The sequence below is a fragment of the Benincasa hispida genome, chromosome 11 (assembly GCF_009727055.1).
Source record: "Benincasa hispida cultivar B227 chromosome 11, ASM972705v1, whole genome shotgun sequence".
In the NCBI taxonomy this organism is placed as follows: domain Eukaryota; kingdom Viridiplantae; phylum Streptophyta; class Magnoliopsida; order Cucurbitales; family Cucurbitaceae; genus Benincasa; species Benincasa hispida.
Genome location: NC_052359.1, coordinates 28,069,275 through 28,086,181, shown reverse-complemented (window position 1 = coordinate 28,086,181; position 16,907 = coordinate 28,069,275). Strand labels below are relative to the sequence as shown.

General features: G+C 34.4%; 3 protein-coding genes across 7 annotated transcripts in view; 1 reads left to right on the top strand and 2 right to left on the bottom strand.

Moving 5' to 3' along the window:
* The first annotated feature begins 902 nt into the window (after positions 1-902).
* LOC120090648 lies at positions 903-1,553 on the top strand. Its single transcript, XM_039048366.1, has one exon. It carries the CDS (start codon positions 903-905, stop codon positions 1,551-1,553), a length of 651 nt encoding a protein of 216 aa, XP_038904294.1.
* A 1,226-nt stretch (positions 1,554-2,779) lies between these two features.
* LOC120090647 lies at positions 2,780-4,177 on the bottom strand. Its single transcript, XM_039048365.1, has 2 exons — positions 4,090-4,177; positions 2,780-3,552 (listed from the first exon to the last, which is right to left on the bottom strand). Exons 1-2 carry the CDS (start codon positions 4,175-4,177, stop codon positions 2,780-2,782), a joined length of 861 nt encoding a protein of 286 aa, XP_038904293.1.
* Positions 4,178-6,779: 2,602 nt separating this feature from the next.
* The window catches only part of LOC120090469, a 37,378-nt gene continuing 27,250 nt past the window's right edge, over positions 6,780-16,907 (bottom strand). For 4 of the 5 annotated variants that reach the window (XM_039048157.1, XM_039048161.1, XM_039048159.1 and 1 more), the window contains 10 exons: positions 10,838-11,290; positions 10,670-10,759; positions 8,991-9,638; positions 8,694-8,900; positions 8,505-8,594; positions 8,322-8,426; positions 7,676-7,960; positions 7,497-7,583; positions 7,100-7,364; positions 6,780-7,017 (listed from right to left, as the gene is read on the bottom strand). In XM_039048157.1, coding sequence (XP_038904085.1) covers positions 7,013-7,017; positions 7,100-7,364; positions 7,497-7,583; positions 7,676-7,960; positions 8,322-8,426; positions 8,505-8,594; positions 8,694-8,900; positions 8,991-9,638; positions 10,670-10,759; positions 10,838-11,290 — 2,235 coding nt within the window. In that variant the 3' untranslated portion in view covers positions 6,780-7,012. Of the gene's footprint in view, positions 7,018-7,099; positions 7,365-7,496; positions 7,584-7,649; positions 7,961-8,321; positions 8,427-8,504; positions 8,595-8,693; positions 8,901-8,990; positions 9,639-10,669; positions 10,760-10,837; positions 11,291-16,907 lie in introns of those variants that run through there. The other variant, XM_039048162.1, reaches the window with a different exon arrangement.

Sequence of the window (16,907 nt, the reverse complement as noted above, 5' to 3'; positions counted from 1 at the left end):
ACTGACCTTTTGTCCATGCGAAATTCCAAAATTGCCCCCAATTTTAAAAAGCCTTCAAACCATTTGGTATCCGCGTGCCTCTACGAATACTTTACAACGATAGGTCCCTTCATTTCCTTCATTTCCTTCTCATAGTATTTCTCTTCAAAGAATTTTCTCTCAAGTTTGCTCTCGTTTTCTCTCCAAACTTTAGCCGAACACTCCTCGCAGGATTCTCGTCGGTTGTCTCTATGCACTTGTCACCATCATTGTGATCTGAAAGGTATGAGATCCTTCTCCTTGAAGAATGCATATTGATATTCAAGGTTTGACTATCTTAACCGCGTATTCGTTCATAATCGACCGTTAAGAGAATACTAAGCGATCTGATAGAGAATACCAAGCGACTGTTTAAAGAATTTAAGCGAGCGTTTAGATATTACTAAGCGATCGGATAGAGATTACTAAGCGATCGAATAGAGAATACTAAGCGATCGTTTAGATATTTATTATGTTATCGTTTAGATTTATATCGTGCATCATTTAAGTTTATATCGTGTGATCGTTTAACTATCTATTATGCTATCGTTTAGCTAACTATTACGTAATCGTTTAGATATTTATTGTGTGATCGTTTAGGTTTATATCGTGCGATTGTTTAGTTATTTGTTATGCAATCGTTTAGCTATCTGTCATGTGATCTTATAGCTAATTGTTATGCAATTGTTTAGATATTTATTGTGTGATCGTTTAGGTTTATATCGTGCGATCGTTTAGCTATCTGTTATGCGATCGTTTAGCTATCTTCTATGCAACCATTTAGCTAACTGTTACACGATCGCTTAGCTATTTGTTACGCAATCGTTTAGCTATCTGTTATGTGATCATTGAGATATCTATTATGCGATCGTTTAATTTTTGTTATGCGATTGTTTACTAATTGTTGTAATGTACACGCTTGTAAGATTGGTAAGATAGACGTCCTTGCTAAGAAATATTTTCCTGCTACAGTCTCTTACCAAGTCCACAAAACTGTCTTTGTGATTAAGAATAAGTTGACAGAAGAAAAGATGAGATTGTATAAGAAAACTGCTTTTGGTCCACTGTTGGATATAAATCTTATTTTCAATGGACAACTTTTGCACCACTTTTTGTTAAGGGAGATAGTGGATGCAAACCCAAACGTTATATCATTCAACATTCTAGGGAAGAATGTAACATTCTCCCAAGATGATTTTAACTTGATAACTGGGTTATTACCGATCAGGGAAACAGTAGAAAGAGAAACAAGTAGTGAAAGGCTACGAGAACTCATTCTTGGATCGAAGGACCCAAATGAAAAGGATAGTTCTTGCAAGGATGTGGAGACCGCATTCGAGAAGTTCAATTTTACTAATGACGAAAATCCTGTCAAGGTTGCATTGGCATTATTCATCAAAACGATGATGATTGGAAAAGACAAGAAAACCCAATTCGATGTGAATATATTTGGGATTGTTGATGACATTGAAGTCTTTGTATTTGATTCCATGCCAAACTACATTGGTAGCGACATAGTTGATGGTTATCTTTAGCTCGTGGTTAGAGCAATACTTTTGATGTTGATTTCTGTCCAATTTGACATTCAACATAGGAGGTTCAAGTACGGGCAATGGGAAGTGAAGAGATCGAAGGTGACCCTCTAAGAGGGCATGTATCTAGACTATGGCATCTTTTGTGCTAAGTTTTTAGAATACTGTATAACTGGTGTTGATAGGGCTAGCTTAACATAGGCTAATATGGCATTGTATAGGAAACAGTATGTTGCCCAGTTGTGGGCAAATAAATATTTATGGTAATAGAATTCAAATTTTACTATACATTTAACTAAGCAAATAAATAATTAAGCGATTGCCCAAAAATAACTAAACAATGACATATATCTGAGTAAATGATCACATATAATAACTACAATAACGCATACAAATAACAAAGCAGTCACATACAAAAAATAAAGCTATCGCATAGATCGAAGTAAACGATTGCACATAATAACTAACCGATCGCCCACAAATAACTAAGCGATCGTCTATAAATAACTAAACTTGCCCATGAATAACTAAGCGATCGCCCATTTATAAGTAATTGATTGCATAAAAATTACATATCGTTGAGCCTAGATGGGCCAGTGCCAGGTGTTATTAATGTTTGTCTGCACGTTTTCTTGTTATGTCCTCTCTGACTACATTGTGTACACCTATGTATTTTACATGGCTCCTCTCCAGTAGAAGGTATCCTAACGGTTCGACGTCGACTGACATTTGCTACCTTTCACGGTGGTAGAATTTCAAAGTCTTCAAAATCTAGTCTTCGACTCCATTCTTTTCTATGTCCAACTGGAAAGATTGGTTCGGCGTAAGCAGCAAGCACACACTCAACTGTAAACCATTTTGCACATTTTGAACATTAATGTTTCTCAGAGTCACTGCAGATATTGCATGGGAGCACGGGATCTCGATGTAATTAAACTCCATACAAAGTATATGTCTGTGAACGAAGATCAACCAACCCCCCCCCCCTCCAAATATCTATCGTTCACATTAATTATATGCATGTCTACTAGGGAAACACGATATATTCTAGATATCAACTCTGATTCCTTTTAGAATACTCATTGCGTAATCAGTTACAATATTTGTGCATGCCATTGCATGTGTACATCGGATATAGAACCAATTTTGTAACCACTCGTAGATATGCTCTAATAGCTTCGTGATTGATAGTTCTCGTACATCTTTCAACACTCCACTGAGGCATTCTACTATATTTGTGTCATCTTGTCATACCTACAATGGATTTGATAAACTCTTGCCCACTGTTGTAATCCTACCTCCTCAAGATAGGCCTTCACATCAGGATATTTGTGGAGCTTAGCCCAATGCATCTGAAACTTAGACATTCTATAAGCTTTCGCCGTTAGGTAGAAGTGTGGGATTATGTCCTTATTCTTAAATTTGTCAATAAAATTGTTTCGAATATGGTATATACATGGGGTATGAAATGCATCAAGGAATATACTTGAGACAGCCTTTGCAATTGAGATGTGACGATCTGATATAATCACTAAATTTGGAATGTCTCCTATCGAAGCCTTCAGATGATTCATGAACCAAGACCAAGATGCATCGTTCTCACCATCTACAATATTGAAGGCGATAGGATATATATAATTATTGTCATCAATATATGTTGCTATTAACAACACACCTTTATATTTCTTGTGCAAATAGGTCCCATCAACAACGATTGCTGCGTAGATGCAGTTCAAAAAACCCCTGATACATGGACCAAGTGCCATGAAGACGTACTTAAAGTATTTCTTGTCTTTTATTTCAACCTCAAAGATCATATCTGGATTTGCAAGTTTAAGTGTCTCGCCATATGCCCTAGCAATAGTATATGATCCTTTTGGCAACCCTCGTGCGAACGTCAATTCATATTCTCTAGTGTGATAAGCCTGCTCATAACTTATATTCACTCCATAATCTCGTCGGACTTCTTCAACTATATCCCTCAGGCGGTATGTTCGAACAACTTGTTTGTATTTTCACTTGATTAAATGTCCAATAATCCAACTTTTTGCTTGTCAGTGATTACCCGTCTCATTTCAAGAGAACATGTATGTTCGCTTGGATATTTCGTTACTTTGAAGGAATCACTTTCTTTCATTTTCTTTGCGTGGACCCTCCACTTGCATTCCTCAACCAAACATTGGATATTTAGCAAACTCTTTGTTGATTTTTTTACACAGTAGTCAAAGTTCTTTCTATTGCAAGCATCGATAATTTAATTGATAAATCATATTACAAAAAAAAAATTAATTGACCTTTATATTCTCGTCATTCAGACAGTCATGAGGTATTGTGATGAAGTCGTCATACGAAGAGCTCTCTGATGGTCTGGGTATATCTACAAATGGTTGAGTTGGAATGGTGGAATGCATTTGAACCAAAGACATCACAACTGGTGGGACAGGAGCAGGTGAGGTTAGAACATGGATGTAAGGTGTTGGAGAAGTTTATGTTCCTGAAAACTGTCCATATCCATGTTCAGTATTAAACTGTGAAGTACATCTGCGTTCACTGCTGTGACCAAAACAAACTTCACTTTGGTCATCCTTTAAGTTATATGGCTCAATATGATCATCTAGTGAAGACATGGTGTGAATATTACGTGTTGGAATGATTGCAAACCTAAAGTTTTGACTGGTTGAAATGGGTTGATCAATTGGATTGCAATGTTGGTACATATCGTCTGTGTGCACTCCATAACTTTCGCAAGGTGTAACTGATACAAATAACGGCATCCAGGATGCATCATTTCCTTCTAAAAAAAGCTAAGGTCTTCATCATCGATTATGTTAATCGGGGGAGCTAACACCAATAAATTGTAACAATATTTGATATGTATATCAAACATATCTGGATCAATATACAATCATTGGTGCATAATACTCACTAACTCACTGACTATCATATCATTTCTGACTTTCAGATATTTCATATGTGAATTGCCGTCATAGATATGCAATGGGATAAGAAAATCTTAAGCAATGTCCCATAAAAGTTTAAGAAATCGCCCAGTAATTGATAAGTGATCGTCCAACTATTTATAAGTGTTCGCTTAGTATTGTATATACGATCATATAAATTTCTGAATGATCGTTTATACAGTACTATAAAATCACTTATACAGTACTACACGATTGCTTATAAATTACTACACTGATCGTTTATAAATTACTACACGATCGGTTATAACTTACTACACGATCGCTTTCATCGTCAGATTCAGAAACAAAGAGAATGTAAGTGATATTCAATATTTCTTGTCCCAGGTCGCTTTCATAACAAGTGTCGTTTAACATTAAATGAGTAGTGGAATTTCGCATGGGCAAAAGGTGGTAGAAAATTTTTTAGGAAGAGGTCATTGGTAGAAAAGTTTTTTTTATTTTTGGGTCATTTTATGAAATTTTCAAACCACATTTATTGAGAAGATTTAAGTAGAAACCAATCTCATGTCTCAGATGCAATTTCAATTAAATAGAGACTTCAAGAACATGCGACAATCAATAATACAAACATCCAAACATGTCGATACGGAGTTCTACTACTCAAATCATCATAAAACTGAAGCTCCATTAGTAATCCCTGTAATACAAATCTACTAAAATAATAAAGGGAAAAGAAAACTCTTGAAGGACACATGTCACACTCATTCCGACATGAAATTCATGATTCTGAGCATTGAATTTGTACCTCCAATTGCAATAACATCTCCTTAGTCTTCAAAATCATGTAGAAACCACTGAAAGATTGTTTCCATTGTAATGGAATTACCAAATTTGGCCGAATAAGAAGCTGAAATGCTACCTCCTTGAGTTTGTTGGTTTGAATGTGTGATTTTAAAGTTTTTCAATGTTATCGGGAAAAAAAGTAAAGATTAGGCATAACATAGGCTGCACCTATCATTTGTGTCCCCACTTCTCTACCACAAAATATATATATATATAATATAAATATTATATTATTTAATAAATAGTTTATTACAAAATTAAAATGCCACATGGCAACATTTCGTTGGATTATACTTGAGATGCACCAAGATAGGTACATCTAAAGGAGCATCCAAGTTTTTCTCTGAGAAAAATTCATGCAGCACTTTCTAGATCTTACTCTCTCCAAAGTGCTTTTTTTTTGGCCTTTTTATACCTATTTCCTGTCTGAATGAAATGTTTGAAATCTGTAAATCAAATTAATAAACTCATGGTGCCAAAATAAAAACTTACTTAAGCCTAGAAAGAGCACATTTTTATGTGATTTTTTATGTGATATTAATGACTAACATGTTTTAAAAACAACTTTAGTGATTTAACTATTTCAAAATTACTCTCAAGCATGCATCCTAAGATGAAGAAAATGCAAATAGATTTTAATATTTTTTACAAGATGTTTCATTATGTTCCATATGATATTTGTTTTTATAATTATGAAAATCATGCTTTACAATAGTATGTTTCTTTTTTCTTTTGGCAAAGCTTTATAATAGTAGTTAGAGCACGTAAATTCTTATGCATATAATCAACCTATGTAAACATCTTGTTAAATAAATAATTTAAAGATCAATCTATATTTTATAATAGTAGTTAGAGCACGTAAATTCTTTTTACAAGATTTTATATTTTATATTTTAATTGCAAAAGGAAACATTAATGACCGAAAAAATGGTCTACTGTAACTTATGAAAAATGCTGTCATAAAATGCTGTCATGGATATTTTATAACAATTTACAAGAAGTCATGACAATCGAAACTATAAAAATCTGTTTTTATAGCACTTCATGAATGCTATAGGAAGTTTAGGATTTTATAGTTTTACAAAGTCTATATGAATACATTGTTTCAATAACATATTTTAGTCTTAATAACATATTTCTCTTCATAAAATGTATGATAGCGTTTTATAAAATCCACGAAAGGCTTTTTATAGCTAAAACAAAAGGCTATTGCTTGTCTATAATTGCATTTATTTACAAATATAAATATTTATGTAGGCATTTAAATAAAAGCTATAATATGCTTATAATGGTAATCTTTTCATAGCATTTACATATAATTTTTTTATAACTGTTTCACAAATGTTATAAATGAAAATTTTAAACTTTTCTAATCGTTCAATTGACCATTGATGACATCAACATCCAAACCAAAATGTTATCGTTCAAGTTTCATACATTGTTACCAAAAAAAAGCCCAACAATAAATAATGATCCATAAAAATAGATCATATGAAATGCATTTTTATGTGTATAAGTATTCCCAAAATATTCATATTGCCCCCACAAAAAGAGATATAGTCGTTAATATCAACTAAACATAAAGTTGATCAACATACCATTCATTAGTTACAAAATTTGCTGTTACAAAAATCTAGATAACTAAAGCTTGTAGTGTCGTGACGATCAACATTTCTTGGCTGTAAAGTAATTCTTTCATCAACCTAAACAATAAAATAAATGAATATATAAAATTTAGTTGACAAAAAAATAATTTTTTAGTTAATAGTTAAAAAATAAACATACTTATAATAACTTTGTCAAAAGGCCATGCTACAGTGCTACCAATAGCATCCTTGATGTATGTCATTTCTGAGTTAGGTCTCCATAAAAATGCATTTGACCTCTTTGGCAAATCCACCCAAACTCTTACGGCTTGTGGACCGAGGGGAACATGATGAACAATAACTTTAGGGTCATTTGAAGACCATCGACCTTCAGCAACTACCTCTCCTGTACCACACCAATCTAGCAATTTGCACTTGCGGAGAGCATTATTATTATTAATACTCTTTACCAACAAGGCAATATAAAATACAACATTGAGCATAATGACAAGTTATAAAAATTTATTTGTCTAAAATAGTACAACAAAATGCCAAAATTAAAATAAAACATAAGAAATGAGCAATAGATACTTTACCGAAGATGAAGATCCAATTGGGTTAGTAGCAACGTTGTTAACCATTTGTTCATTTGTAGCATAAGAAAGTTGTTCAATTCCATTACCCTAAAGTTAGCAGAATTAAAAAATGCATACAAGTTAAACAATTAGAAAACATGAACATAGACTTACGTTAATTCTACTATAGTATTCCATACTTGAGATTTGAGAAGGTAAGACATCAAAGATCTCATTTCAGACATTTCTCCTTCCATCTTCTTATACTTTTCTTCAAGTTCGGCATAATGGCTATCTCGTTGAGACAACGAATCTCGTTGAGACAACGAATGTCGTTTAGACAATGAAGAAAACTTTGAGAAGGTGACTCCAAATCCAAGTGCTCCAATATGACTCCAATCAGGACCAAGAACTTTACTTATTGCATCATTGACCACATTATTTGTAGTGTCTATCCCTTCCTTGTCAGTTTGTTCAATATGCTCCTAAAATTACATAAATACCCAAACAAAAGTAGTCAACTATCTTCAAATTGGTAACTACCCCCATCCTCCCAAATCATCATAAGCTTAACACATATCAAGAACCCCAACAATAAAATTAAAACTCTCCAAAGGAAGAAGTCAAATATTTGAAAAACCTCCCTCCTCCCCAACCATGAACTAACAAACATAAACACACACCCCCCGGGAAAAAAAAAATCATAAATAATAAACTAACACACATATCAACAGTTTTTAAGACATTGGCAATCGATACATACACGTGAAAAGGGTAAAGGATCCTACAAAATGACAAACACATTAATTACTCATATGTTTAATAATTGAGATCTTGTAACCTTACCAATGCTTCTGCAACTTGTGAGTTAACAGGATTTCCATTTTTTTTCTTGTGTGCTTTTGCCCATAATGCAACCCTCGTCACTGATGATGAATCTGAACTTTTTTTCTTAAAAACAAAATAGGCATATTCAATTAGTAATAAATTTAAATCATGAATATAGTTCTCATTTAGAATAACCAATACCATTTCTTCAGCCAATCGAGCATAACCCTTACGACTACATGTATGTGGAAGTTGCTTCTTCTTCATTGATTTGAACCTTTCACTTTTAGCCTAACATATATATATAATATACACACACACATAAAAGTTGATCATCAGAGGCATTAATTGTACTCAGAAGTATATTTAACACAAATGACAATTAATTACCTTGAATATTGCGCTCTTCTTTTCTTTCACAAAGTCCATCCAATCGTGCATAGATTGTATATTGGATGGCTTCATTTTCACAAGCTCTTCATTAGTTGATGTTGATTGAATTTGTGACACAATTCGTGATTTTCCTGCTCTCCACAATCTACCCATCTTTTGGAAAACATATTTTCTTTGCCAATCTTCTTTCAAATTATATCTTGACTACAATATTTCAAATAATTTTGAGTGTATACAAATAAAAACATGCTATAATCAATCAAAATATGTAATATGGAAGTTCGAGACACTTACTTGAATCAATGTCCATAAAATTTCCTTAGAACTTGTTGACAATTTTCTCCAATCATTTAAAGTCACAGGCACTTCCTCTCTCACCAGTAGACCTAGAAATGAAGACAAACCAATTGAAGCCTCCCCAATTGGTTGTCCAAACTCGTTGAAGGTTATATCCACTTTATTGCACTCCTCAGTTGCATTGGTATTCATTTCAGTAGGACCTCTACATTTCTTGGGGAGTTGTTGCATAGTTGGCTCAGAATCATTGACATGTTCTCCTACGTTTTGTGATCTATCTAAAATTGGTGAAACTTGTCCCCTAGAAGCTAACTTTTGAAGGGCTTCTCTTGTACAAGATCGAGATGCTAGCGAAACTAATGGTAAAGGTGATCTTGGAGTTGTGTGTGTACTGTCAAGTTTGTCTCCAATATTAGGTGGATTATTTCCAGCTACTAGCAAGGAATCTTGAGATTGGCCAACAGACAGCTTATTTGTGATGTTATCTCCTTCCTTCTCATTCATTTTTCCATCATTGTCATCCTCAATAGTTGCTAGGCCTATTGAAAGAGATTTCAAGCGCTTAGAACGTCTCTTTCGTAGTGCCTTTGGATCTAAATCAAGACATCTTTTGGAAACAGTATCGCTTGGTTTCTTCTTCATTCCCTAGAAAAAAAAATACTATAATAAGCTAGTTTACGAAGATCAAGCATATTAATGTAGATCAATCATATGATATGTTATATAAGGAGGAAAAAAAAAAGAAGGCTTCCTAAGCTCAATTCACAAAGAAAATATATTTTATCAATGTACTGGAAAGCACCTTGGCACCATTGCACCATTACAAGGAATATGAATCAAATAATGTTAGTCAAATATGCTTTTATGGAAATGTGGTTCAACAAATTTCAAGGTCTACTAAAAGTTGGTTACAAACAATGCATTGGTAGAATAAAATCTTAAAAAATAGAGAAGAAAAAAAAAAGATGAGAAAATAGAGAAGAAAACAAACAAAACTTAATCAAAAGGCAAGTAGCTTACCATGGGACCATGACACTAAGACAAGTTATTGGACTTTGAAAATTTATTATTTTCTTGCAATCAAATGCAACATGTGAAAACACTTAACAAGCATTTTACAACTCTTCCTCCCTAGAAATTCTATTTATTAATGACTATATTTGTTTATCTCATGCCCACGCCTAAGCTTACTCCACACACACACACGTGTGTGTGTATATATCATTAGTTATATTCATTGATATTAGTGCAAACAAATAAAAATAGGTTTTGTTATTTCAAGAACCTCAAGATCCTCTAAATCAAACTTACACATATTTATAGCTAGTGAAAATAGGATTACCCCTCTCTAAGATTCATTTCCAAGGAAAATAAAAGACCAACAAAACCTAACAAATATTTTAAATTTGATAAATGATAAAGGCTCCTACATTATGTCAAACACATTAATCACTTGCATGTTTAATTAATAATAGAGCTTTCATAATTTTACAATGTTTCTGCAACTTGTGAGTTAACAGATTTCCATCTTTTTTTTCCTGTGTTTTTGCCCATAATACAACCCTTGTCACTGATGATGAATCTGAACAACTTTTTTTCTTAAAGAAAATATGCATATTCAATTAGTAATAAATTTTTAAATCATGAATATAGTTCTCATTTAGAATAACCAGTACCGTTTCTTCAGCCAATCGAGCATAACTGTCACGATTACATGTATGTGGAAGTTGCATCTTCTTCATTGACTTGAACTTTTTACTTTTAGCCTGTATTATATATATATTGGTCGTTAGAGACATTAATTGCAATCGTATGTATATCTAACACAAATGACAATAGATTACCTTGAACCTTGTGCTCTTCTTTTCTTTCACAAAGTCCATCCCATCGTGCATAGATTGTATATTGGATGGCTTCGTTTTAGTAACATTGATACGCTCTCCTACATTTTGTGATCTATCTAAAATTGGTGAAACTTGTTCCCGAGAAGCTAACTTCTGAAAGGCAAGAGATGCTAGCAAATCTAATGGTAAAGGTGATCTTGGAGTTATGTGTGTACTGTCAAGATTGTCTCTAATGTTGGGTGCCATATTTCCAGCTACTGGAGATTGGTCAACAAACTTATTTGTGATGTTATCTCCTTCCGTCTCATTCATTTTTCCATCATTGTCATCCTCAATAGTTGCTAGGCCTATTGAAAGAGATTTCAAGCGCTTAGAACGTCTCTTTCGCGATGTCTTTGGATCAAAATCAATACATCTTTTGACAACAATATCACTTAGTTTCTTCTCCATTCCCTATTAAAAAAAATACCGTAATAAGCTAATTTACAATGATCAAGTGCATTAATGTATATCAATCATATGATATAATGTAAGGAACATATAAATAAAAAGAAGCTTTCTAAGCTCAATTCATAAAGAAAATATATTTTATCAATGTACTTGAAAGCACCATGCCACCATTACAATGAATATGAATCAAATAATGTCAAGTCAAATATGCTTCAATGCATTATGGAAAAGTGGCTCAACAAATTTCTCGGTCTGATGAAGGTTGGTTACAACCAATGCATTGGTAGGATAAAATCTTAAAAAAATAGATGAAAAAAAGGGGAAAATAGGGACAAATGGATAAAATAGAGAAGAAAACAAACAAAACAAAACTTAATCAAAAAGCAAGTGGCTCACCATGGGATCATGACACTAAGACAAGCTATTGGACTGAAAATTTATTATTTTCTTGCAACCAAATGCAACACGTGAAAACACTTGACAAGCATTTTACAACTCTTCCTCCCTAGAAATTCTATTTATTAACAACTATATTTGTATATCTCATGGTTGCGCCAAAGCTTACCCCCCCGCCCCACCCACCCCAACTATATATCATTAATTATTTTCATAATCATTATTATTAGTGCATTTATAGGACCAGCAACTAACAAGTATTTTAAATTGGATAACCTCCACACCCCCCAATCATAAGCTAACACATCAATAGTTTTTGTTATTTCAAGAACCTCAACAATACAATTAAAATTCTCCAAATCAACAAGTCAAATATTTGATAGCCACCCTCCCCAACCTTAAACTAACAAATATAAATAGCTTTTGTTCTTTCAAGAACTTAAAGACCTCTAAATCAAACTTCCACGTATTCATAACTAGTTAAAATAGGATTACCCCCATGACTAAAGACATGCTCTCCCCACTCTCCTCCTTTCTTTCTCCTCTCTCACCACACTTCCCATAACCATCCTTCTGCCACCGCCAATAAACCACCAACCAACCCCTACCCCATCAGTTCTATTTGCATTGATCGAAAATTGTTCACAATTCAGCGGGAAGATTCAAACAATGGGAGCTTACATAAAATAATTGAAAAAAGGAGGAACTTCATCACAATCCCTTTGCCTCTCATGGAAAGCTCTTGACTGGTTGGCTACCTCGTTCAATTCTCTTCATCAAGACCCTGGCAACTACAAGCTCTTCAAAAAATTCAATGATGTAGGAGCCAATTTATGGCTGGAAAAATTAAATAACAAAATGATTATTATGTTGAACTCACTCATTTCTTTCACACAGGGCGACAAACCAAGTTCTTCATCCCATCAGAAGGTTACGTAACAAACCAATGATGGTTCTCCTTTCACTCTTTGTTAGCGGATTACAAGGTTGGTTCATCTCTTCTCCCCATCAAGAATCACACATACAAGGATGTTGCTCAAACCAAACAACTAGTTTTGATAAACCATTCCCCAGCAACGGACATTTACATCCTTGTCACCTCGATCTACTGATGGTCTTAAATTGCCAATTTCTCTAAAAGCTTAAACTAGTGGGTGAAGGAAAATTTAATATTATATTATTCAATATTCCCCTACTTATGACTTGAAATATGAAGACCCAACAAATGGAAATCAATTTTAATTGGGGAGGAAACAACATTGTAGGAGCTTGAACACAAGACTTCCTAGACCACCCACTCCAATACTATCTTAAATTGCAGAATGCCCCAAAGCTTATTAGATAGTATGAGGTTACATCTCAAAACCAATCTACTATGAGAGGAGTAACCCATCTATCTTATAAGGAGTGTGAGGTCGCTTGATTTTTCCAATGTAGGATTCTCAACATGCCCCTCAAGATGGTGCCTCTTTTTAGTTCACTATTCTTTATGAGATCTCAATTCCTTTTGTTGGACCATATACCCATTTGGGCTTTATAGGCTTTGCTACCATCTTAAATCATTGATTGACCCAAAAGCTTAAGCTAGTGAGTGAAAGCAAATTTAATATTATTTTATTCAACATGTGGTATACTCAGCCACCCACACTTTGATTGGACTTCCATGGTGGTGTTATGACAAAAGCTTCATGATAGATGGCCGCAAAATTTGCTACACTTCCTCCTGATGTACCATCAACCCCTATGGAGATGAAAAGGCAGTACTTCATGTTTATGATCCTAACCTCTTAGCTACACTTCGAAGACACAAGGATTGGGTTATGTAAAGGGAAGTATTACATCATATTCTTGGATGCCACAATCTCTTCCTCCTATCAACAAAATTATACTTCATCACAGTGGTAGGATAGATGTTCTTAATCTTCCTCCAATCCTATGGACAGAACAGATCTTCAAGTATATTGGGGACAATGTGGTTGCTTTTTTTGTGCATCTAATCAAACGGATGGGGGCATTGATTTGAAGGTTGTAAGGCTAAATCCACCTGAATACTCTAGGCTTCATCCCATCTCGTATCCACCAACCATGCAAGCTGGTTCTCACGGAAACAATGGTAAACATCTAAGGTGTATCCACCAGAAACTGATGAATCACCGTCTCCTCTAATGCCACTGCGGAAAGTTTAGGGCGCTGCGTTTGGGATAGGATGTCTACAGTTCATATGTTTGAGAAGTTCATATATCTGTAGAGCTCATATGTCTATGTTTGGGGTGCAGAGTTGAGTTCATATGCCTGGGGTATCTGTTGCAGTTTTTGAACTCCAAATAATCTGCTTTTATGATTACTATTTTTGTTTTAAAACATTTTTATTCAATATTTCTACCCATCTTTGTTTGAATGTAATATGGATTGCAATTTTTCTTTTAATTCTTAAAATTTTTATTTATTTATTTATTTCTTATTTGGGTAATGAACAATAATTAACCCATTACATTTCTTATAGAAATATGGTTAAATAAAATGAAAAATTAAAGAGAAATAAAAACTTTTGGCTCCTAATTTTTCTCCATGAATTTCACTATCATCTTCTTTTTCTTCTTCTTCTTCTTGTTTTAGCTCTGTATTTTTACTTTGTCATGATTTTTTTTTAATTGAATCTCCCCGATCATTTTAGCAGCCAAGGGAATATCACCACATTTCTTCAAAATTTTCACTTTCAATTCTTCCAAATTTGGAGAATCATTAGAGAAAAAATCTTCATTTTTCACTAATTCTTGCTAGAAAATAATCCGGGAAAAAAAATCTTCATTTAATAGTTTTTTTTATTATATGTTACATACTTTTCAACTATATATATACTTTTCGTCTAAATATTCTTAACATTCATTTGATATGTGAATTTAATTAAATAAAACTATATTTTACAAATTTTTATGTATAAATATTGCACAAAAGACAATTATTTATGTAATCAACAACCCTGCAACATACTATAGCAGTCATTAGTCTTATAATAGTTGGAAGTAGTTCTAGAAATTGATTATTGAAGATGATTTTTGTTAGAGTTTGTAGCCAAAGATGGTTGTCGGATCCTGAAGTTGGTCGCATGAAAGCGGTATTGGAGTTGGTCGTCGGAGTTTTTCGTCGAAGGTGGTTTTCGGGACTCAGAGTTGGTTGCATGAAGGTGGTATTAGAGTTAGTTTCCAGATTTTGTTGTCGGAGATGGTTGTCAAAGCCCCGAGCTGGTCCTCGGAGTTGCTAGCTCGAAGGTGGTCATCGAAGTTGATCACTAAATGTGATTTTCGTCGGAATTTGTAGTCAGAGGTGGTTGTCGGAGCCTATGAAGGTGGTTTTGGGAGTTGGTCATCGAAATTTGTTGTCAAAGGTGGTTGTTAGAGCTTGAAATTGGTCATCAGAGTTGATCGCATGAAGGTGGTCGGTTGGAGTTGGTCGCGCGAAGGTGATCGTCAGAGTTGGGTCACCGAAGTTGTCATCAGAGGTGGTTGCCAGAGCCCGAAATTGGTTTTCAGAGTTGGTCGTGCGAAGGTTGTTGGAGCCCGGAGTTGGTCGTCGGAGTTGTCATCGAAGGTGGTTGTCAGAGCCCGAAGTTAGTCGCGGACTTGTCATTGAAGGTGGTTGTCGGAGCCCGAAATTAGTTCTCGGAGTGTAATAAGGATAGTCGCCGACGGGTTGTCGATGGTTGGGAGCCATTGAAAACTTTGGAAGAAGGAAGAGTTGGAGTGAGTTGGTAAAATATAGCAACTCCACCAACATTTAAAGTTGGTGGGCCAAACATTGAGTTGATATACTATACAAACTCAACTCAACTCATGTTGGTGAGCTAAACACTCCCATAGAGTTCAAAATAAACAACACAGAGGATCAGCAGGCGCACCATGCCATCTCAACTAGGTTGACACAACCTTAGCGCCATCGTCGTATCCTAAATAAAAAACATTTTTAATCAAATTTTATAGTTCTTGGAGAAAAACATAATAAAACTTAAATACATAAATATATAATTAAACTGAAGAGAAAAGCATTCCAAATTAAACATATGTTTTGGACAGAATAATCATCAAAGAATTTGGACTGCGAACACCATGAAAATGCAAGAAGCTACGCTGAACCAAAGCGATCCGACCAATCAATAGCTATGTTGTAAAGGACTCTTTCATTAAACTCAAACCAAATTTCTGATAGCATAGCTTTGACTGCATTTGACCATAGTACTTGGGCTTTAGATGATAATGAGGGGCTCTGAACACTTGGGAGACATTGACATAAAACAAATACCCAAATACCCACGAGACATTAAAGTATGAGAAAAGATTGCTAGAGAAGGAACAATAAGAAAAAAATGTTGTAGGTCTTCACTATTTGCTAAAAAAAGAGGACAGATGGTTGGGGATAGATAATGAGCTTGAAGCTTGTGTTGTAGAATGGTCAACAAACAGTCGAAGGCCAAAAATCATAATCCATACCAAAATATTAACTCTTTTAGGACTTCTGGATTTCCATAAAGCTTGGAAAAGGTCCTTTTCAAGGGGGATGAAGCATTCAGATGTTTTGATAGAGATTTAATGGTGCACTTGCTGAATGATTCCAAGGACCAAAGCCTAGCATCACGAGGGTGAATCAACTTGCTTTTGTTGAGGATAGATAGATTCTTGATACCTCTCTCATGCCCAACGAATTGATTGACGATTCGTCTCAAGCTAGACCTTGAAAAGGCATTTGATATAGTTGATTGGATTTTTTTCTTTTTTTACGTTGTCCTGGACCCATCTGGCAATCTTGGATATAGGACGTTTCTCTAGAGTAAATTTTTCTATTATTATAAATAGTGAGCCCCATGAATTAGACAAGGTGATCCTCTCTCTCCATTTTATTTTAGTTGTGGATTGTCTTAGCCATTCATTTTATTTTAGTTGTGGATTGTCTTAGCCATTTGTTGGATCATAACTTATCGAAGGGTCTCATTGCTTCTCACCTTGGTAACTCGTCCTTTGTCTTGAGCCACTTAAGTTTACTACTGATAAATTGCTTTTCTCTACCGCTAATAGATCTTCTTTGCAACACCTTTTTTAGATTATTCATATTTTCTAACTTACATTTGGGTTTGTCTATTGACTTATCCAAGAGTGAATTGTTGGCCATAAATATTTCTGATGCTGATATTGATTGAACGGTGACTTCGTTTGGGTGTGTGAGGTCATTGGCT